The following is a 23,324-nucleotide window of genomic DNA, read 5'->3' on the forward strand; positions in this document are numbered from 1 at the left end:
TAGATGACACCAGGATAAACACTATTTAATTAGATCTCACCTCCTTGTTTCAGCAAAAATTTGGTGCCACAGGAACAGAAGACCGATTTATATATAATATGCCTCTCCACCTCAAAGTCATACATAATTTTTTTTTGCTCAGTGTGGTGAATATTGAACTACACAACTGTAATGTAAATGTGCCAACTAATGTGAAGTATTTCTGTTGATTGATGTTTGTTTTCACAAATTAAAAATGAAAAGATTAAAAAATATATATTTCAAGTGGACATCATGAAGTTGTGTCAAAGCGAGCTGAGGTGTATTTGCCATTTGAAAGCATGTTTGAATGCTAGTTTTACTGGCTCTTTTAAAGGAGCAGTGTCAGTTTTCAGCCCTGTGAGGCTGCTCTGGCTCTGCTACCTGTGTTTTTAGGTCGAGCCTATTCAGCACATGTGCTGCTGTATGAGGCATGCTGTATCTAGAAAAGGGGCTACAAGCACCTCCTATCTTTTTCATTGGCTCCTGTTCGTGCCCTTTATTAAATGCCTGCTTTTGTTTGGTCAGTATGATTAATTAGACCCGCCTTTTGGTGTTTCAGACCCTCCCAGTAGACTGCCCCTGTTACATGTGAGCGTACTTCTTTTTTAGTTTAGGTTCCTTTGTGCGCACTCTTTTGTTTGTTTCTTAGTTCGTGTATCGGCACGGCTCCCTCATGATTCCGGCGGCATGTGCATTATTTTTTTAAATGTGGACTTTTGTTTATGTACAAGCTCATGCATGCTCGTTCATGCGATCCTTTACTCATGATAATGTGCTGCTTGGCTACATACTTATTTTCCATTGATACCGAGCACTTACGGGTCCTGTTTTTTGCGAGTGCCGTGGTCTAACTTCTTGCTTTTTTATTCAATTACGTCAGGTTTTCCTGCTAAATGGAGGCTGCTACCTCCAATTAGCAGGATGCTGACCACTTATATTCTCGTAACTCCCATCACCTTCTCCAGTATGTGGTCTGTTCATCATTTTGGCAGGTTCATACACGCTTATTCACTTGGCCATTTTGATTTATTACTCAAAGGTGTATATTACCCAAATGTTAAATATAATGCACTAGAAGGAGCTATAATACAGCGCTCTGTTGTATCATTTTACACCTTTTTAACAAAGGCAGTGACTGATTGTTCTTTGACATTGAGTCCTTTGTTAGTGTTCCTTACCCGCAGCCTACATACACACAATACTTACATCGGTAAATTCATTTGTCTACCATGGCAGTCAACTTGAACGAACATCTATGCTCTACGCCTTCATTATATGCATACGCACGGTGAGGCTAACTTTTATTTAACATCTTGTTTCTGCCTAAACTCGGGCACAGTAATGTATGACAACGCTCAGCACTCTTGATATAATATTATGTCAATGGTAGCAATCACAGATTTATGAAGCGCCGTTTGGACTTTTAAACCTGGACTCCACAGTTATTGAAGGCGTACCCGCACAACATTACCGTGCATGAATAGACAACACTTCATTATTTTACCTTTCGTCATAGTGGTCAGCTGAATAGGATATTTTCCTTAAATAAAAAGAGCTACTTACACACCTTGACTGTTAATGTGGTTGTTTTAGCACACTTCAATTAAGTAGTGTTCACTGGACATGTTTTTTCATTAAGTGTACTCAGTCATAATTTTTATCAATCTCTGTATGCACTGGTATGACATTCTGCCTGTTCAATTAACATTCACCTACATACTCTTTTTGCTCATTTAACATCCGGTGCATGTGCATTCAGACACTTTCTAATAATCTTCGTGAACATCTAATGCACAATCCTGGTAATGTTAAGGACACAGAATTAACCGTTTATTATTGAGGACCAACTTGAAGCTCCGTTCCCAGTTCTCCTTTGTATTACCCTACAGAGTTATATATCTCCTGAGGAAGGGCTTTCAGTGAGAGCTTGGCTGTGTAAAGTAGCAAGAGGACAGCATACCTTGATACTTTCTCAGAAAGCACTCATGCACACAAAGCATCACACGCCACACAAAAGGAATGGTAATATGCTGGGCAACTTGAATTGTTTTTTGCAGTTGTAAAGGGCTAAGTATGGTTTATATGGCTGCATGCTGTATTCAATAAGTTACGATCTAAAGCTTCCCTTATTAACCATGTGGAATACACGGTCAATGTGTGATAAAGCATAAAATTGTCTGACGTTGATTTACATTTGTTTTTGTTTCCCATCAGCTTCAGGTTCACCCGTCACTTACTCTCCCTGTGCATCCCTCACCCCTCCCACAACACTGCTTCCTGCGCCCCCACCACCACCCCATCGAGGTCGCAGGCAGTTTTAATGTACATTGGTAAATGGCTAAGTAGGTATCGGAGCACTTACATAAACAACCAGTTGCCATGAAGGGCGTGTGTTTTTTGTTTCCGATCAGCTTCTCCTATCACTTACCCTTCCAGTGTTGTCCTAAATGATCACTCTACTGCAAATAAAAATAAAGAACATTGTCATTTACAACACTAATAGCTCTAACTTTCACAAATGTGAGACCAATTGCATTTCAATGCTTGTTTGTATGGATATCTGTTTATGGGAGGTACTAATGGTGTTCTGGGATCACACGGCAGGACTATTCCATGTGTATGACTTCATTGAAGCTTCTGATGGTGGTGAGGTAGGATTACAAGTAAGTAATTTTTCCTTCTTCGCCCTAAGTAGTGCTTGTGGAAATGTGTCTGTGATACCAATGTGCAAACGTTTCCATGCGTTTCAAGTACGGCATAACTTTGAGGCCACCTGCACTAATGTTCTGTCTTTTTTGCTTCTAGGTTGACATTCAAGCTTTGTCACATGTACTGGAACTGGCCAGGCACGATTCGAGTTCCAGGACCATGTAAATATGCTCACAAACTGGCCTTCCTTGCGGGGCAGGTGTTGCATCATGAGCCAGCCATGCAGCTTTGTGAGAAGCTTTTCTTCTTGTGAACCATTCCGGCACATCAAGGTTCTTCTAAGCAGGAAACCCAAGCCAGAGCAGACTGCCTGGGTCCTCATGACGGTCTCGAGCCTTGGGAATCCACAACATTCCTCAATTAAGTTATTTTTGTGTTACCTTCACGCTTATACTCTTATCGTGGGCACAATCGCAAGAAGGCGCCTCAGACTTTACCAGTATAGAGAAATCATGTAACTATTATTTTAGTCCTTTTACGGTACATTTTAAGGATCTCAAATCCTGCAGTTTCTTTTAGGTACATGTATCAGTGCTCATAGATTGAGAGATACCATGGGCTCCCTGAGCTTGTGTAACAATTTATTTTCATGTTCTTAGTTTAATATAAACCTTCGCAGTTGCAGCTTCACAAATAGACGTTTCACATTTTTCTTCTGATTTTTTTGTTTTTGTATTTTGAAGGGAACGTATTAAAACCTGGAGTTCTGGCACATTCTATTAAGGGACATTATGCTTTGGGCCCTGATTTGTCCTGGGTTATTACCAAAACATGTCTGTCAGTTGCTTCAGCATGTCTTTAGTTGATTTCCCAGTATCTGCCTCCTTAATTCCCCACCCAAAGGGATGTGTAATGACGACTTCTGTTGTTGCTGTCATCAGTTACTAATCTCTATTCCCTCTGGCGGGAATGGGAGACCCAGAAAGTTTATGATCTGTTGTGAATTTGTAGCTGCCCATAGTCTAGCCTTGACAAATAGAAACCGTTGACCCTAAAAAAAAATCAAATTGCACCTGTACTGGACTTGTTGACTATGACTTATTTCAAGTGCCGAAAACATTTACCTGTAGATCCTTACCACGAGAAGGCCAGCACACACAATCCATTGCCTTCATTTTACTCTTAATCTGGTACACATGTAGTATTTGTGTTGCATGATTTGACTAAACACATTTTCATAGTAAAAGACAATGCTAAGCCTAGCAGTTATGGTAGTTTTGCTACCTATTTTTCTACTTCGGATTGTGCTTGCCCTGTAAAGTACATTTTGCTTTCTCACTACTGTTGCTCTGCTGTGTGCCACATGCCTAATCCAATTCAGTTATCCCTTCTGTTGTTGGCACACTTATTGATAGAAACTTCTATGCTTTACCCTTTCTGAAAACAGACATTTCCTTTGGTTGCTTCTGAGCTTCCCCTTTCGTCTTGTATCTAGAAAAAAGTACTTTCCGCTCCTCAGGTGTACACAGTACTTGGAAAAACCTCCCCATGCACTTCTCATCATTATCAGCTGCTCTTCTTCTAGGTATTAAGCTGAAGCCTGGCATGTCTAGATTACGTGTAGTAGTATAGTTTCTCAAATCATACCACTTTTGCACAGGATTGGAAACCCTAATTAGGAGAATATACATGGTCCAAGCCATGTCCATGTTATGTTGCACAGCAGTTGCATTTTCTCATGTGCCTGCCTTTTTCTGATTCCTAATATTTTCCTTGGCAAAAGAGATATTTGTCCCCCCATCGGTCTTATGCCAGATGTTGATGTAAGGGTAGTCTGGTCCTTGGGTTTTACACCTAAATTGTGCCGTGCCCTTTTTCTGGGCAGCAGCTCCTGGTTTGAAGCTTATGCATCTCTTAATACAGTTCATGTACCAACAAGTTCTCCAACTTTATAGTAAATAAGCCTGTGAATGAAGTGAAATGCACGAAACCGGTTGACTCAAAATCTGGCAATTTCCGAGTAAGTGTTGAGAGAAGCAAGCAATTTACTGTGGAATGTACTGCATGCCAGTGGCCTGCAGCCTTGAAATCAGCATTTCCTAAGACTTACACAACTTCTGTACAGTTATTTTTCTCGGCGTGGGACTGGCTTGTGCTCCTTAGAACTCAGTGGATTTGAATGAAAGGGTCCTGGTGGAGGCTTTCAACTGAAACATTAAAATGTGTCAGATGTCATGCCCCTCATGCATACCTTCTTTGGATACATTAGGTGCCATACCTGTTTTTCTATTTGTGAACTGTGGCAGAAGCTTCTTTTTAAAATCCTCTCTCAGATCTTTTCTAACAGGGCCATTGCTAGAAACAGCAGTTGGGAAAGATGTAGTCAGTTCAGGATCACTCCTCTACCAAAGCTACCTGGGTTCACTGGCACTTTCCTGATTGTCTTCCGTGAACAGGTCGAGCCTCACATTTTATTCCAAGTGCTTAAGACTCTAATTTAGCAAGTGCTCATTGGTTACTTAACTTGAAGAAAACAATGCTGGACCTCGTTCTTCCTGTCAGCATTCTACATGATAGCCTTATAGCCCACTGCTGAGGGCTATACCGGTTGTTAAAGGTCCTTAACCTGAGTTATAGGGCCGAGACACAGACGAGGGCATATAACGAGGGAGAGGGCATTTAACAACTGGTATAGCCAGAGAGAGAAGGGCTGTAAGGCTCTTAGAACATTCCACCTACTAAGGATAGAATATTCTAAATTAAAAGAGAGAATCGTGACGACAAACATTGAAAGTTGGAGCTTCGGCCTTATACCTGCCAATATAAGCCTAGAACTACTCCATTGTCTTCAGTGGAGCTCTCAACATTCCAATGTTCTAATTACAAATGACACACTTGGTGGTAAAGTATTTCTCATCTCTAGAGTTGCAGGAAAGACTAGTGATCAACACTGAAAACTCTGCCCATGTGTTATACATTACCAAACAAGATAGCCCTCACTATCCCATTGTACGCAGTCTGCCAGTGGGAATGTGATTGGAGGTTTGTATGGATCCATATTCCCACAAATTCCTCACCTTATGAATACTCAACCCAAACTTCGGACTGATTCAGAAAACATACCTTGCAATGACTCTTCGGTGTCACAAGTGACGCCTTGCAGCTCCAGCCATGGCTTCCCTAGAGTATATTGGGCACCCCTTAACACACTAGCTTCAGTTCCTTCATCAACATGACCCGCCGTCCTTTCCCGGTGTCTCACCAATTTCTCAGTTTTTGATGGTGGCTAGGTCAGAAGTCATCACAATGGGCCTGAGGACTTAAGCCTTGCAGGTGATGCACCAATATAATGCCCCTTTATCACCCAAGTGTTTGGGGTTGGGATTTTATGCCGTAGCCTGCAACTCTTGCGTCTTCTTTCACTCGAAGGCCATCAGGATGTGGGGGCCAAGTTACTTTGGCTAAGGCCTGCAGGGAGATTTCAAAGGACACTAACAGTAAGTCACTTTCCAGATAAAATCTTCTAAAATGTAGTCAGAAGAACACAGAATGCATCACAAGAAGAAGTTGACTTCTTCCTCAAGGAAGTGGTCCACGTCATAGGACTGTTCAGATGTTAAATATCATTTCCCCAACTTTGGACCCTTCTTCGATGGCAGTCAATACCCACACTGACCCCCACCCATCCCCCTGCCAAATAAAAAGATGAGGTCAGAGTTTCTTGGTCCTTCGATCAACTTCGACATGTTGAGGCCTTCCATGTGCCTTAAAAGAAACACCTAGCTGCGCTGAATCTTTTCAGGACATTTCCCACAACCATCTTGGCTATTCGCTTATAGAAAGTCCATTCCTGTAGGCTTGGAGACTATGAAGCTGCAGAAACTGGAGCTGAGAGCAACTCAGCTCCTGGAGCTGGTGTCAGCCAAGGAGTTGATAGGAGAAAGTATCTTCCTTGTGGAGAAAGCCAAGGCTTATTTAACAATGAACCCTATGGTGAGTACCGCCCCAGGGCCCAATGGTTTGTCCACTTGGAGGAGATTTTCAGTTTAATTCAAATACCTTACCTATGAAGAATAAAGAATTTGGCTTGAGAGGCTGACCGCCTCGTGCCTACTTACAATACTGATGCTGCCCTCAACCTCAGCTTACAAAATGCCAGTGGCCCAGATTCTACACCACAAGGTAACATCGCTACCCCTCTACCTCCGCTTTGGAAGAGGTTTCATCCCATAAAATTGTCATTTGGAAGGTGTTGGGGTACTTTGAGTTGACTTTACCTTCTGGTGAAATAAAATCTAACATTCTGCAGGAATATGCAGCCTGCAATGGTACAGCCTTTGCTTCCCTTTAATGAGGCTCTCCTGGACCCTATTATGGCTACATGGGAGAAACCCTTTCAAGTCAGGCAGACGAAAAGCAGATTGCCAGCTGTCACTGACTAGCCGCAAGTGACACACATTTTGTTTTCCTCCCATCCATCACCAGTGATTCTAGTTGGCCAAATGTCCTCACTGAGGCAAAAGCCCAGTGTCTTTTTCTTCAGATTCCCAGAAAGGGAATCCAAGAAACCTGGCGCCTTGGGACACTACGTTTTTTCCTCGAGCAGTTGGGCCATCCATACAGCTAATGCCTCCTTCTTTTGAGGCCGATTTATCAATGCCTTATGGGTACTTGCAAAATTCAATGAAAAGAAGTTCTGGTCCATGATTGCTGAAACATTAAAGAAGATCCAAAATAGTTGTCTTGGTTCTGTAGACATCATTGCCCGGTCTATAGGTTCAGCTGTCATGCTGTGTCAACAAGCTTGAATGTATTCCACTGAATTTTCAGATATGCATGCTGCTTTCAATGACATGGCTTTTGACCGTGAGTGGCTACCCACCGGGAAGACTTGAATACTTCAAGAACAGAAGGGCTAGGGCTCACGACCTAGGATTCTGCTCCTATAGACAGAGATTAAACAAACACTATTGAAGTTCTTAGGTTATTCTAGACCTCTTCTGTCTCGCCAAAGGCAACCGTTTAAATGTTTGTATTTGATCTCGATGAAAATCAAACCTGAAAAGTTCTGACAAATTTATCTAGCCAAACCATTGATGACAATTTTTTCTTTCAGAATGGCTTTTATTAGGTTGACAAAACCAACCTCCTATAAGCCAATCTTGAAGAAACGTAAGTTTCTTCATGTTTAATTTCCGTTTTGTAGCTTTAAAGGGGAGCTCTCGCCACTTACTGCCCTCCCATTTTTTCATTTTGTTTTTCAAGACCCTCTTCCCTGCTTTCCATGTCTCTTGTGACACTCTCCTCCTACATTACTAAACTTAATCCAGTTTTTTTTGTACACAAATCCCTTACTCCTCCCAATTTACTACATTTTTTACATACCCTTTACCGATTTACACTTTTTTTTAAGAACACCCTACTCTCGTTATATTTGTTCACAAAACTCTTATTTCCCTTCAGCTTTCCTTCCTTTTTTCTTTACAAATGCCTTCCACTCCCTTGTCACACCCTTTACAAACACATTACTTTCCATCTCCTTTTTTCCTTTCTTTAATCCCTTTACTCCCTCTACTTCTTTTTTTTCTCCAAACTCCTTCCTCCCCCTCCTGCATTTTTCCCAGTTGTTTTCTTTTTACACAAATACCTTATTACCCCCTACTACTTTACACTGTTTTTAACAAACCTCTTACTCCCGCTGTGTTTCAATTTTACAAAACTCTTGCTCCCCGATGTTGTTCTTCCATTCTTTTGGAAACCTCATAATTCCCCTTTATTACTTTTTCAAACTTCTAACTTGTTTCCCCATTTTTTTTTTTTGCTTAACCCTTACTCACACTTTACTCCATTTTTCAAATCCTTCACTTCCCCTTCCACTTTAGTTTTATCAACCTGTAACTCCCACTTTTTAAAGCCCTTACTTCCCTCTCCGGTTTAATCGCATTTTTTATTTTACAACCCCCTTATTTACTTGCTTTACTCCTGTTTTTCAAACACCTTACTCCCTTTTCCACTTTATACTTTATTCTTTCTTTAAAAAAACTCCTTTCTAGTTTCCCATCCCCCTTCACACCTACCCGATCATGGATATGCACACCCTTTTCTCCTTCTTTCCTTTTTATCATGCTGTCTCGTAATATAAACAATTGCCTTTTCCAGTGAAACATATTTTCGAGGAAAAGTATTGTCGGGCTGATTGTCTTCTTTTTAGAAATTAGTCAAAAGGACAGTTTACTGTTTAAGAGCCACAGCAAATATATTTTACTCTTTCTGTGGCATGGTGGATCTCGGCGGTTGTCGCTAGAAACAACCGATCCAGTCCCCACCATCCTATGCTGGTTATGCTGTTTCAAAGAACCCCTGCCCACCATCATCTCCTTCTGGTGGTCGGAAGGATCTCCCAATTTGCCACTCTTTTAAAGGTAATCACAACAGACCATTTGGTCATCAGTCTGATCTGTCAGGCGCATCTCATCTCTGACCTAACCTTCCCTTCAGACCCACCCCCTTCAGAGTGTGCTAGTCAACTCAATCCCAGAGTTGGAAGTTCTTGCCTTGTTAGATAATGGAGCCATAGATGTGGTGTCACTGGAAGAGAGGGTCACAAAATTGTACTTCCTTTACTTCTTGGTCCCTAAAAAGTATAGATCCTTAATCGAGTTCTGGATTATCACCTTCTGAACCTGATCATCTGTCAGGATGAATTAAAGATTCTGTCCCAGAGCCACATCCTATTGGATGGTTTGTGACCTCCACAACGTCTCCTCTTCAATTTTTATTCCTCATAGGCGCTACTTCAGGTTCACGCGGGATCCCAACACTACCAGTTTTCTACCCTACAGTCCCATGCGTCTTTATGAAGCTTCTGGTGGACATGGCAGCTTTGCTGCATGGGTTGGTAGTTTGTGTATTTCTGTACTTGGAGTAATGGTTGACATAGGTGGTGACCCCTATTAGTCTAGGACCATTGTCAATGAACCGTGGCTTTCCTGCTTGACCTGGGCTTTACCATCAATGTCTAGAAGTGTCACCTCACTTCTCCACAGAGGCTCACCTCACTTCTCCACAGAGGCTGACCTTTTTCAGGGAAGTGCCTGACACAACTATTATAAAGGACTTTGCACCACCTCGATGAATCCTGGATATTCAGGCGATGATTCTGATGCGTCTGACTCAAGCTCAGTTCCAGGTCCTATAGGTCTCGCACCCACTGGGCCTCATAGTCTTGTACATCCTGTTGGTTCCTTATGCCAGTTGGCAGATGAGATCCCTTCAATAGTGTTTGAAGAGGCAATTACTGCAATTCCAAAGAAGCCTGTGCATCACAATCCAAACTGGTGAAAGGACCCCTTCACCTTTTGAAGGTTGACCCATTCAGTTCCACATGGGCTCAAGCTGCCAAGGTCACAAATACTTCCTCGCTGGGCTGAAATGATCATCTGTGCTACATGATGACATGGGTCCTTTATCCGTATCAGAGCAGTTCCTGCACATACATTTGCTCAAACTACCAACAGTTCATCTTCTCCTTAAGACCTTTCTCCCTTCCAGCATCATCTAGGTTCTGTTGGACAAAAGAACTCTCATCCATCTATTCAACAAACAAGGTTGTGTGGGGTTGTGGACTCTATGTTGGAAAGCAGTTCACCTGTGCATGTAGGAGGGGCAATGGAGAGCCTTGGCTCCAGTGGCCCATTATGCAGACTCACTCACTGTGAGAGAGGATGCTATCATTTTGTCCCTAAAGAACCACCAGTTAGGTTGACTTCAGGCCTGTTTGGCTTGTCTGCCCAGCACAGTTTTCTGCCGATAAGTTGGTCCTTCACACCTCTCCATCTTTTTTTACCCTAAGTATTTATGCATTTCAATTAGGCAAGTCTGTTAACCTTCCATCTTTCCTTACTCCTCCAAACAAGAAAGAAGAACACCTGCATACGCTTCCCCCACTTGCAGTGTCTTACTACATTAGGTAACCATCATAAGCAGCTCTCTGGGGGTACGCTGTATCTAAAAATGGTAAAGTGGTGACCAAATACACAATTTAGGGTTGGGTCATCCTTTTGCATCAACAAAGAAATATCCTCTACAGAGCGTTCATGCCCATTCCATCAGGGACTTTGCGGATTCAATGACTCGATCTAGAGGCGTTGCAGTAGCCGACAGCTGCTGGCAAGCTACCTGGTCATCCTTGCAAAGCACACCTAACTGACATCTCAAGTACGCAGTGATGGATACTTTGCCCAAGATGTGTTGCTTGATTTTCTTGGTTAATTGTTACTGTTGTGTCCAACGTCTTAGGAGGTGCTGCTTTGGAACTCTTTCATAAGGTGAGTACTCTGCAATAAGATGTGTACATCAGAGGAAAATGATTCCCTCACTAATGATAGGTTAATGTATAATATTCCTGAGGATTCCTCACCATCCTTTCTTCACCCCAAAGGTACTAGTGCTGTGGGCATTTAGATCCCAAGGTATGCAAACATATGTCAAGCACACAAAAGGTGATGGGAGGTTGCTTGCAAAAAGTCTAACTGGCAATCGGTACGGGTAGCATTCCAACCTATCATTCTTTTTCCCACCATGCCATCTCAGATTAGATCCAGCTATCTGCAAATCAGTCTTGACCCTGCTCCCGAAGAAACAGTCCAGCCGAACTGCCAAGCCAGGTCCTCTCTGAACCAGAACACAAGCAACCCAAGATCGGTTTCGCCCTGATTGGGGCTTTTCAGTCGAGTGTAGCTTGGTTCTAGGTGCACAGTACAAGGGTCCCACATCTGGGCATAGATTTGGCCACTTAAGGCTGTACATCAAACACAGAAAAGGTGATGGGAAAATGCTATCACCTTTTGTGTGTTTGATGTAACAACCTCAATGGCCAAGAGTATGCCCAGACATGGGTCCCTTGCTCACTGTGCCACTGGAGCCAAGCTACACCCAACTGAAGAGCCTCAGTCAGAGTGAACCAGTCTTGGGTTCCTAGTCTTTGGGTTCAGAGAGAGCCTGGCTTGGCTGTTTGGGCTGGACGGTTCCCATTGTAGAAGGACCAAGACTGATTTGCAGAAGGCTGGTGAGATGAAATTGAGGACAAAAGAACAATTGGTTGGAATGCTACCCATAGCGATTGCCAGTGGTTAGATGTATTGCAAACATCCTCCTATCACCTTTTGTGTGTTTGATGCAAACATATGTGCCATAGTTGTGGCTGCCATTGCTCTCTCGGTTTCTGTCCAAACACCTCAATGAAGAGTAGAAGAATTATCAGGAACTGACACATGTGTGCTAGTAAATGCCAAATATACTCCATTGATGTCAATTCTGGAGGCAGAGTTTTATCCGGAGCCACCCAGTGGCACCGGTGCAACATTGCTGGGGAAAAGGTTTTCCAGACCAGTATGAAACCTGGAAGGACTATTCATAAGCTGAAGAATCTGTAGGAAGATTATGTTGCCACCAGAAATACTGTTACCAAAGATAAGTAACTTTTTCGTTAGGACAAAGGCATTTGTCTGGCTTTGATCTAGAATACTGTAGAGGTACATGTTCAAAAGTTTCACTTATACCCTTCAAGTCCAAACATTGTTCAACAAGGCGATCATGCTACTCTTTAAATGTAGCTGTCGACCAAGATTAGACCATTGCACATCGAAACACAACACATGCATTTGTTCTTAGCTTCAGGTATATGCAAAAGTCTGCTCTCAAGGGTTTTTTTATCTTCATTTTTCAACTGGAAGTAAATAATATGTTGTCATGTCCAGTGTGCCAGACTATTCTGGCTCAGCCTGATGACCCAACAAGTGTTCTTGAAACTAAAAGTCAGCAAAGACCTCTCATGCACATCCTCTGCCCTGTAACTAAGGGAAATGCTCCCTTCTGCATTGGAGCTTAATTACTTAGGGGTCATGCTTGACTCTCAAATATCCTTTGAAGTGCAGACTAATGACTTCAAGACTGCACTTTTTTTTTTTTATTCTGTTTATTAACAACAAAGAAAAAAGGTAGTGGTCAGCACAGTCAGAGCATAAATTATCCACATTTGCAGTCAAGGAATCCACAATGCATACATAGTATTCATATTATAAAAGCATTCAGGGAAATACTTCACAATGTGGTCACAGTGCCAGCGGTTCGTCAATCGGGACAACCCGGGGGGGGGGGGGGTCACAGATGTTGCCTCTGTATTCATTCCAGTTGGACCAGACTTCAAGACTGCACTTTTATCAGCTGTCATTGTTCTGAACAGTGTAATATATATACGGCTGCTGTTTCTGTTATGCTGTACTGTTTTATGCCCACTGTGTTGTATCCTTTTAGTTTTTTCATTTTTTCCTTTCTTTCTTTTCTCTTTATTATTCTGTGGTGCTATTTTCGTAACCTTTAATAAAATGTGTTCATTCAGTAATATATACTTGTTTCTTTAACCTAAGGCTGCTAATGAAAATTCTACTTTTCTTGCATCACAACCTCGATGCTGAGGCTGCCTTTAATTGTGTTCTTTCCAGGATCAACTATTTCAAGTTCCTTTATCTTAGCTTGCCTAAATACTCTGTGTGTCAGCTTTGGAGAATACAGACACCTTGCCATGATGTTAGTTTTTAGGAAAATTTGACCATGTTACTCAAGCAACTGTGCATATTCACCTGCTCCCAGCGAAATAAAATAAAATGCCTTTTAAGCTCACTCTCTTATGGTTAGACTCATTCATGGCAAAGAAAAACACCTCTTTGTTGTTGCTTCACCATTTACAATCCAATGAAAAGCTTGAACTTTAACTCCCAAATGATGTTTTCAATCCCTTATGTTAAATACTATAAATCTGGGGGCTTTGCCCTCTCCTTACTCAGCCCTTAAATATGGAATGTTCTTCCTTTGCACATCATTACTATTCCATTTCACCTAGCCTTCAGAATAACTATTAACCTATTTGTTTTGCTGGTCGCCTTGTCTGTCTTCATGTTTTTATTTTCTAGTTACCGTTTCTAACACCAGAATGAATTTGGTGGTGATTGAGCTTTTAATAAATATATTCAAAGTCAAACTATCACTAACACTGGGGCTTATTGTTACAACCCTCTCCTTAATCATTGAGTTTGGTGACCTAGTTCTTGACCTGTGTTATTCTGAGTCTCAGCAGTTCTTTGCCTAAGATTTCAGTTCATAGAAACTTTGCTGGATGCTTTACTAGGAGTATTATACCCTCCATCAAGGAGAGCAGCTGTGCTTAAGCAGACAGTTGACTACTTTATGTAATGGCCTCGGACATCAGCATGGTGTTTTCCAAGATTGAGTTTGATCTGTCCTGCTCTAAAGGGGGAGTTTTTCTTTATCATGTGGTTCTTCATTATAACCAAATACCTAGAAAGATTTGACTAGGCATTGCTTTTAAGTAAAAATGTATTTGAGTTTGCTAGTTGGCCCTTCTATGTTCCAATAATTATTTGCAGGCATATCTGAATGAAACAGCTAGTTAGAGATTCCTTACCTTAGAATCTCCCCCAGGCATCAGACAGGATCCGCAAAGTTTTACGTCAGCAGCACCCCTGAATGTCAAAAAGTGGCATTGGTCAACTCCGCATTCGTCATGGCCGCCGGGATGACATTGCGGTACCTACATAGATGCCTCTCTCGCGCGCTGCCGTCAGTTCTTCCTTTTTCCGCGCCAACAAGCACAGATCTGGAGAAAGCGGTACCCCCAGTCAATTTTTTAATGAACTTTTTGTCGACTTCGTTGTTGTTGAGTCCATCGACTCCTGGTGCACAAGGTTTGCAGTTCCTGGAACCGACTCATTTCGGTGACGGATCCGTAACGTGTGTGCCTATATGGCCTGGAGCGCGACCACGACTCCAAGTCGTGCTCCGACTGCCAAGCCATGGCCCCGAAGACTTTGCGGGAGCATTCCCGAAAGCTGGTCGAGGCCCGGCAGTCGTCTCTGCGCCACTTGAGATCGCAGAGGAGGTCGAGGGACCGGTCACGGAGCCAAAACCATTCTTCGTTCAGGTCTTCGCACTCAGTTAAGTCGAAGCACAAAAAGAAGTCAAAGAAGCATGTCGCTCTTCAACTTCTCCCTATCCGTCGGCTGACGCAACGAGGGATGAAGGTGGTGCCCCTCTTGCGGCTCAGCGTGCGGAGCCTGCTGGGTCGACTTCTGGTTTCCCTCCCTTTCCGGGACCCGGTGTGACCCCTGCCCAGCTTCGGAGTTTCTACAAAGCGATGCATGCCATCTTTTGGCAGCCCGACTCCACTGGCGTGCCTTCAGGTCCCGCAGACTCAGCTGGGGGCCCTGGGCCTTCGGCGACATTGGCCTCGGCCCTGCAGGGTTGCCCTAGATCCAGGCCTGGATCTGGATCGGCGCCGGTCAACCTCGTTACGCCTCCTCTCGGTGCCGATTCTACCAGCACCACGTCCGCCACTGGCGCTGGCTGAGTCCCCCGCCTACATCAACCCCGGCCTCCACCTCGAGGTAGACACGAAGTTGGACCGACGCCAGATCCGACGGGTACTTTTGTGCCCCTGTTCTACCCTGGTTCTGTGAGACCTGATTGGCAGCTAGAGGAGGGTGAGGAGGACTGGGAGGGGTCTGGAGACCCTTTAACAGACCAGCCGGTGTATGAGCAGGACTGGAGAGAGGACCTGGGGGAAGCCAGTGGTTTGGATACCTCACCAGACCTTGGCATGTTGTCTCCTCCTACCGTGGCTACGGAGGAGGGAGTGTCATTAGTGTCATACGCAGTGGCGTTGCGTAGGGCCGCCGAGGCTCTCCACCTCGAGCTTACCTACGGTGGCAGTTGGGACAAACCTCCTGACAGAGGCAGCTAGCTTTTCGGAGCCCCTGCTGCAGTTTAAGTAAGCCCTGACAGATATCCTTTTGGGCACCTGGTCCAGGCCCAACACAGGAGCTCCTGTGGACAGTAAGATTGCCCGACGCCACCGCCCGGCCAGGGCGACCCCACTTTCCACTCCCAGCACCCTACCCCTGAGAGCTTGGTAGTCCAATCCTCCATGTCCGAGGGCACCTTCCCTACCGCTCCCCCGGACAGGGAATCCAAGAAGCTGGATCATCTTGGGAAGATGTTTTCTCCCTACAGCTTGAGACTGTGGTCGGTAAACACTGCATGTCTATTGGGCCGTTACACCCACTCCGTGTGGGACACGGTTGCGCAAGTGCTCCCTCAGTGCCCAGAGGAGGCCCGGGCTCTCTCGAGCGGTTACTGAAGGGAGAGACGCAGCAAAGTTTACCATCCGCTGTGGGCTGGATACCGCCGACGCACTTGGCATTTCCACTCAATAACCCTTCAACTCTACGCCTGGTTGCTTTCAACTGGTTTTTCCGGGGATGTCCAATTCACACTTATAGACATGCCCTTTGATGACAGTCGTCTTTTCGGCGACAAGGCAGATAACGCAGTAGAGCAATTTAAGGAAACTCTGGCTATGGCCAGGTCCTTGGGCAGTCTGCCTTTTGTGGCTACGGAAGGGGTGCCCCGCTGCGTCCCGCCCAGAGCCACAGGCCCGCACAAGCTGTTCTGCACCAACGCGGCCGGGGAAGTGAGGACCACCGCCATGTTTCTGGGGGCCAGCAGGCGGGCCAGTCCACCACAACACCCTCTGCAGCAGCCTCCAAACCCTCCTAGTCCGACCTTTCAGGGCCACCAAACACCAGTGGGCAGCAGGATCCACCATACCTCCCCCACTGGCGCACCATCATGTCGGACAGGTGGTTTTTGCAAATAGTCCGAAGGGGCTTCTCCTTCCCCTTCGAGACTACCCCTCCATCCATGCCAACTCAGTACCATCGAATGTCGGAGGATCACCCGGCCCTTCTCCAACAGGAGATTTCGGCACTTTTGGCCAAGGGAGCCATCAAGCATGTTCCTTCACCCTAAGTAGGTCGTGGTTGCTATACCCACTACATTCTGGTGCCCAAGAAGGACAAAGGCCTGCGTCGTATCTTGGATCTCAGAAACGTCAACCGCTACCTCCGGAAGGAGAAGTTCAAAATGTTGACGCTCGCTCAGGTCTTGTCTACCCTCGACCCTGGAGACTGGATGGTAGCGTTGGACTTGCAGGACGCCTATATTCACATCCCCGTCCCTGTCCTCCGTTACCAGGAACCAGGAGCGACCTTTGACCCTGCTTGCAGGCAGGTCGCCCCCACACTGCCACTCGTCACCTGTTGGCCGGCGGATTGCTGATTCCTCTGCCCCTTGCTGCCCCTGGTTCCTGGGCTTCACTCGCCCTGCATGCCAGTTTTCCCCCCGCCCCCCACCGCTCCTGTTCTGGCCTTCCCGCCTCTGCCTCCCTGCGGCCCCACCCCCCAGCACACCCATTGGCCTCCCGCCTCCAAGCAGCTCCTCCCTCCCAGGCCTCCTCAAATACAGGCCGAGTGACGGTAGCGGGAGCGACCTTTGACCCTGCTTGCAGGCATGTCGCCCCCACACCGCTACTCGTCACCTGTTGGCCGGCAGATTGCTGATTCCTGTGCCCCTTGCTGCCGCCTCCTGGTTCCTGGGCTTCCCTCGACCTGCGGGCCAGTTTTCCCCCGTCCCCCCCGCTCCCGTCCCAGCCTGCCCGCCGCTGCCTCCCTGCGGTCCCATCCTCCAGCACACCCATTGGCCTCCCAGCTGCTTCTCCCTCCCAGGCCTCATCAAATACAGGCCGAGTGACGGTAGCAGGAGTGACCTTTGACCCTGCTTGCAGGCAGGTCGCCACCGCACCGCCACTCGTCACCTGTTGGCCCGCGGATTGCTGATTCCTGTTCCCCTTGCTGCCGCCTCCTGGGCTTCCCTCGCCCTGTGCGCCAGTTTTTCCCCCGCCCCCCACCGCTTCCGCCCCGGCCTTCCCGCCGCTGCCTCCCTGCGGCCCCGCCCCCCCAGCACACCCATTGGCCTCCCAGCTGCTCCTCTCTCCCAGGCCTCCTCAAATACAGACTGAGTGATGGTAGCAGGAGCGACCTTTGACCCTGCTTGAAGGCAGGTCGCCCCCACACCGCCACTCGTCACCTGTTGGCCTGCGGATTGCTGATTCCTGGGCTTCCCTCGCCCTGTGTGCCAGTTTTCCCCCCACCGCTCCCGTCCCGGCCTTCTCACCGCTGCCTCCCTGCGGCCCCGGCCCCCAGCACACTCATTGGCCTTCCAGCTGCTCCTCCCTCCCAGGCCTCCTCAAATACAGGCCGAGTGACGGGAGCGACCTTTGACCCTGCTTGCAGGCAGGTCGTCCCCACACCACCACTCGTCACCTGTTGGCCAGCGGATTGCTGATTCCTGTGCCCCTTGCTGCCGCCTCCTGGTTCCTGGGCTTCCCTCGACCTGGGCGCCAGTTCCCTCCCCCGCCCCCCACCGCTTCCGTCCCGGCCTTCCCGCCGCTGCCTTCCTGCGGCCCCGCCCCCCAGCACACCCATTGGCCTCCCCGCCTCCCAGCTGCTCCTTCCTCGCAGGCCTCCTCAAATATCGGCCGAGTGACAATAGCGGGAGCGACCTTTGACCCTGCTTGCAGGCAGGTCGCTCCCACACTGCCCCTCGTCACCTGTTGGCCGGCGGGTTGCTGATTCCTGTGCCCTTTGCTGCCGCCTCCTGGTTCCTGGGCTTTCCTCGCCCTGCGTGACAGTTTTCCCCCCCGACCCCCACCGTTCCCGTCCCGGCCTTCCTGCCGCTGCCTCCCTGCGGCCCCGCCCCCCAGCACACCCATTGGCCTCCCCGCTCCCGCCTCCCTCCCAGGCCTCCTCAAATACAGGCCGAGTGACGGGAGCGACCTTTGACCCTGCTTGCAGGCAGGCCGTCCCCACACCACCACTCGTCACCTGTTGGCCAGCGGATTGCTGATTCCTGTGCCCCTTGCTGCCGCCTCCTGGTTCCTGGGCTTCCCTCGACCTGGGCGCCAGTTCCCTCCCCCGCCCCCCACCGCTTCCGTCCCGGCCTTCCCGCCGCTGCCTTCCTGCGGCCCCGCCCCCCAGCACACCCATTGGCCTCCCCGCCTCCCAGCTGCTCCTTCCTCGCAGGCCTCCTCAAATATCGGCCGAGTGACAATAGCGGGAGCGACCTTTGACCCTGCTTGCAGGCAGGTCGCTCCCACACTGCCCCTCGTCACCTGTTGGCCTGCGGATTGCTGATTCCTGGGCTTCCCTCGCCCTGTGTGCCAGTTTTCCCCCCACCGCTCCCGTCCCGGCCTTCTCACCGCTGCCTCCCTGCGGCCCCGGCCCCCAGCACACTCATTGGCCTTCCAGCTGCTCCTCCCTCCCAGGCCTCCTCAAATACAGGCCGAGTGACGGGAGCGACCTTTGACCCTGCTTGCAGGCAGGTCGTCCCCACACCACCACTCGTCACCTGTTGGCCAGCGGATTGCTGATTCCTGTGCCCCTTGCTGCCGCCTCCTGGTTCCTGGGCTTCCCTCGACCTGGGCGCCAGTTCCCTCCCCTGCCCCCCACCGCTTCCGTCCCGGCCTTCCCGCCGCTGCCTTCCTGCGGCCCCGCCCCCCAGCACACCCATTGGCCTCCCCGCCTCCCAGCTGCTCCTTCCTCGCAGGCCTCCTCAAATATCGGCCGAGTGACAATAGCGGGAGCGACCTTTGACCCTGCTTGCAGGCAGGTCGCTCCCACACTGCCCCTCGTCACCTGTTGGCCGGCGGGTTGCTGATTCCTGTGCCCCTTGCTGCCGCCTCCTGGTTCCTGGGCTTTCCTCGCCCTGCGTGACAGTTTTCCCCCCCGACCCCCACCGTTCCCGTCCCGGCCTTCCTGCCGCTGCCTCCCTGCGGCCCCGCCCCCCAGCACACCCATTGGCCTCCCCGCTCCCGCCTCCCAGCTGCTCCTCCCTCCCAAGACTTCTCATATGCAGGCTGAGAAGCGGACGCGCGCAGCGGGCTTCGCCGCTGGCGGGATCCAGGCACGCCAAAGGCAAGCCCGTCTGCGCCCGTCCGTGCCTGGGCCGCGCCCAGCGCCAGAACGCCTGGACCCCGCGAACGCCACGACTCCAGAATCCACTACGACACCAGCACCATCCACGCACTCAACGCTGGCCGAAACCAACACCAAACCTCCAAGGACTGGACCCAACCACCTCCGCTGCATACTCCTCAACACCCGCTCCGCACGCAAACACGCAGTCGAGCTCTGGGATCTGCTCGACACCTCCGCCCCAGACGTGGCCTTCCTGACCGATACCTGGTGGAACGACTCCTCGGCGCCCGACATCGCCATAGCTATCCCGGACGGCTACAAGATCACCTGCAGGGATCGCGTCAACTGAATTGGAAGAGGAATAGCCATCAGCCACAAGTCAACCCTCAAAGTCGCCACCCACGCAGACGACACCTTGCACACCGTCGAACACTTGCACTTTCGGATCCACACCAACCCCAACACCATCCTCTGAGGAACACTCATCTACAGACCCCCAGGACCCCGGGCTCAGTTCAGCGACTCCATCGCCGACCTCGCCAGCACCCACGCACTCGCCTCCACAGACTACATCCTCCTCGGGGACCTGAACTTCCACCTCGAGAACAAAAACGACGCCAACTCCGCCACCCTGATCGACAACCTCGCCAACCTCGGCCTCAGACAACTAGTCATCTCACTCACCCACACCGCCAGCCACACACTTGACCCCATCTTCTCCACAGGCTCCCACGTTGCCTTCGATAACTCCACCGAACTCCACTGGACCGACCACCGCTGAATCCACTTCACCTGCAAGAAACCAACCACGCACCATCGCACCCAACAGCTGTCTCGCCGCTGCTGGAGCAAAGTCACTGAAGACCAGCTGCTTACCTCCCTCGCCAAGAACCCACCCAACAACTCTGACGCCGCAGCCCACAACCTCAGACAATGGATCGACAACAGCGCCAACACCCTCGCTCCGCTCAAGAAACCCTCCAACAGCCACACCAGCAAGAGAGCCACATGGTTACCAACGAGCTCCAGGCCTCCAAACGCGCATGCCGAAAACTGGAGAAGACATGGCTACACGAACGCACACCGGACAACCACGCAGCCCACAAGGACGCCACCCGCAGGCACCACCACCTCGTCAGACTAGCCAAGAGATCCTCCTTCAAAGACCGCTTAGACAACAACGCGCACAACAGCAAAGAGCTCTTCAGCATCGTAAAGGAACTCCCCAACCCCAGCGCCAACGACATCCCGCCCTCACAAGAACTGTGCGACTCACTAGCCATCTTCTTCCACCGCAAGATCACTGACATCCATGACCGCTTCAACTCCACGACCGCACCGACTACGCCAGACTCCACCTCCCCTGTGAACACCACCAGCGCCAACAGCCTGACCTCCTGGTCCAACATCAACAACGACGAGAAACGCAAGGTCACAAACTCCATCCACTCAGGATCTCTGTCTGACCCGTGCCCACACCGCGTATTCAACAAAGCAGACGCAGCCATCGCACCCCAACTACGGAAGGTCATCAACATCTCCTTATAAACAGCGACATTCCCAGAAAGCTGGACGCACGCCGAAATCAACGCCCTCCTCAAGAAGCCCAAAGCAGACCCCAAGGAACTGAAGAACTTCCGGCCCATCTCCCTGCTCCCGTTCCCGGCAAAGGTCATAGAGAAAATCGTCAACATGCAACTGACCCGCCACCTGGAAGACAACAACATCTTGGACCCGTCCCAGTCCGGATTCAGACAAAACCACAGAAATGAGACAGCCCTCATCGCCGCCACAGACGACATCAGACACCAACTAGACAACGGCGAAACATCAGCCTCCTGGACCTGTCAGCCGCCTTCGACACAGTCTGCCATCGCACTCTAAAGACACGCCTCCTAGAAGCTGGAATCCAAGAGAAGGCCCTCGACTGAACTAGGTCCTCCCTCACCGGCAGAACCCAGAGCGTCCGCCTCCCACCCTTCCGATCCGAAGCCACCGACATCATCTGCAGCGTCTCCCAGGGCTCATCCCTCAGCCCAACGCTGTTCAACGTCTACATGGCCCCCCTCACACTAGTGGCCCGCCATCACGACCTCAACATCATCTCCTATGCCGACGACACCCAGCTCATCCTCTCCCTCACCAAGGACCCACACACCGCCAAAACCAAGCTCCACGAGGGAATGAAGGCCGTCGCCGAATGGATGAGGAGCAGCCGTCTGAAGCTGAACTCGGACAAGACGGAGGTCCTCATCCTCGGATCCACCCCCTCAGACTGGGATGACTCGTGGTGGCCAACCACACTGGGAACAGCACCAATACCCACCGACCATGCACGCAATCTAGGATTCATCCTCGTTTCCTCCCTCTCCATGTCCAAGCAGGTCAACGCCGTCTCCTCTTCCTGTTACAACACCCTCCGCTGGATCTACAAGTGGATCCCGACCGAAACAAGAAGAACGATGACACAGGCCCTCGTCAGCAGCAGACTGGACTACGGAAACGCACTTTACGCAGGAATCCCAGCTAAACACCTAGGAGAACTACAACGCATCCAAAACGCCTCCGCCCGACTGATCGTCAACGTCCCCCGCCGCAGCCACATCACCCTCACCTGAGAGAACTTCACTGGCTCCCCGTCGACAAGAGGATCACCTTCAAGCTCCTCACCCACGCACAAAAAGCACTCCACAACGCCAGACCAGCCTACCTAAACAGCAGACTCCGCTTCCACACCCCCACCCGCCAGCTCCGCCTCGCCCTCGCCGCTGTCCCCCGCATCCAACGAACGACCTCTGGCGGCAGATCCTTCTCGTACCTCGCCTCCAAGACCTGGAACACCCTCCCTACCCACATACGGCAGACTCAAGACCTACTCACCTTCAGAAGACTCCTCAAGACCTGGCTCTTCGAGCGGTAGTAGCACCCCCCCTCCCTCTCCCCTCAGAGCCTTGAGACCCTCACGGGTAAGTAGCGCGCTCTACAAGTACTCTGATTGATTGAAGGCAGATCCCTCTCCAATCCTCACCCAGAGTTAACAGTGGTTACCGACGCATCACTCCTGGGATGGGCACAAAGAGTCTGGTATCCCGAGCTGCTCAACATGGCCATCAATCCTTCGATCAAACGGACTCTTTGGGAGGATCCTCTGTTGAAGCAGCAAAGCCCGATCCTCTACCCGAACCTGTCGAGCCTCCACCTCTTTGCTTGGAGATTGAGCGGCGGCAGTTGATGTTTGACCTGTCTCCATAAGTATGTGATGTAATCTTGGCAGCCAGGCGTCCCTCCACTAAGACGGTATACTCCTGCAGATGGAACAAGTTTGTGGCATGGTGCACAGCAAAGGCTGTGGATCCCCTTTCTGCCCCTCTTTTTTATGAGGTTCTCTTGTTCCTCCTTTCTTGGACCCAGCACTGCTTTGCTCTGGGCACTCTTAAGGGCTACCTCTCTGCCATTTCTGCCTTTCTCAGGCTCCCTGATCAGCCTTATCTTTTCAAGTCCCCTGTTGTAAATAGATTTTTTAAGTACATTACTCATCTTTTTCATCCTGTTCCCTTCGTAATGCCCCAGTGGGACTTGGGCTTGGTTCTGACATATCTTATGTCCGCTCCCTTTGAGCCACTATATAACTGTCCTCACTTTGAAAACTGCTTTTCTGGTGCCCATCACCTCTGTGCGCAGGGTGAGTGAGCTACAAGCGCTGTCTTCCTAGCCTCCCTTTCTGGCTGTGCATCCGGACAAGGTTGTCCTTAGAACTAGACCTTC

At 49.2% G+C, this 23,324-nt stretch overlaps 1 protein-coding gene across 2 annotated transcripts in view; it reads left to right on the forward strand.

Annotated features, from left to right (window-relative positions):
- The window catches only part of PIWIL2 (piwi like RNA-mediated gene silencing 2), a 1,947,029-nt gene extending 1,935,651 nt beyond the window's left edge, over positions 1-11,378 (forward strand). For both annotated transcript variants that reach the window (XM_078666379.1, XM_078666380.1), the window contains one exon: positions 2,827-11,378. In XM_078666379.1, coding sequence (XP_078522505.1) covers positions 2,827-2,983 — 157 coding nt within the window. In that variant the 3' untranslated portion in view covers positions 2,984-11,378. The remainder of the gene's footprint in view (positions 1-2,826) is intronic.
- The last annotated feature ends 11,946 nt before the right edge of the window (positions 11,379-23,324 follow it).

Source organism: Lissotriton helveticus, chromosome 11 (assembly GCF_964261635.1).
Source record: "Lissotriton helveticus chromosome 11, aLisHel1.1, whole genome shotgun sequence".
NCBI classification, from domain to species: domain Eukaryota; kingdom Metazoa; phylum Chordata; class Amphibia; order Caudata; family Salamandridae; genus Lissotriton; species Lissotriton helveticus.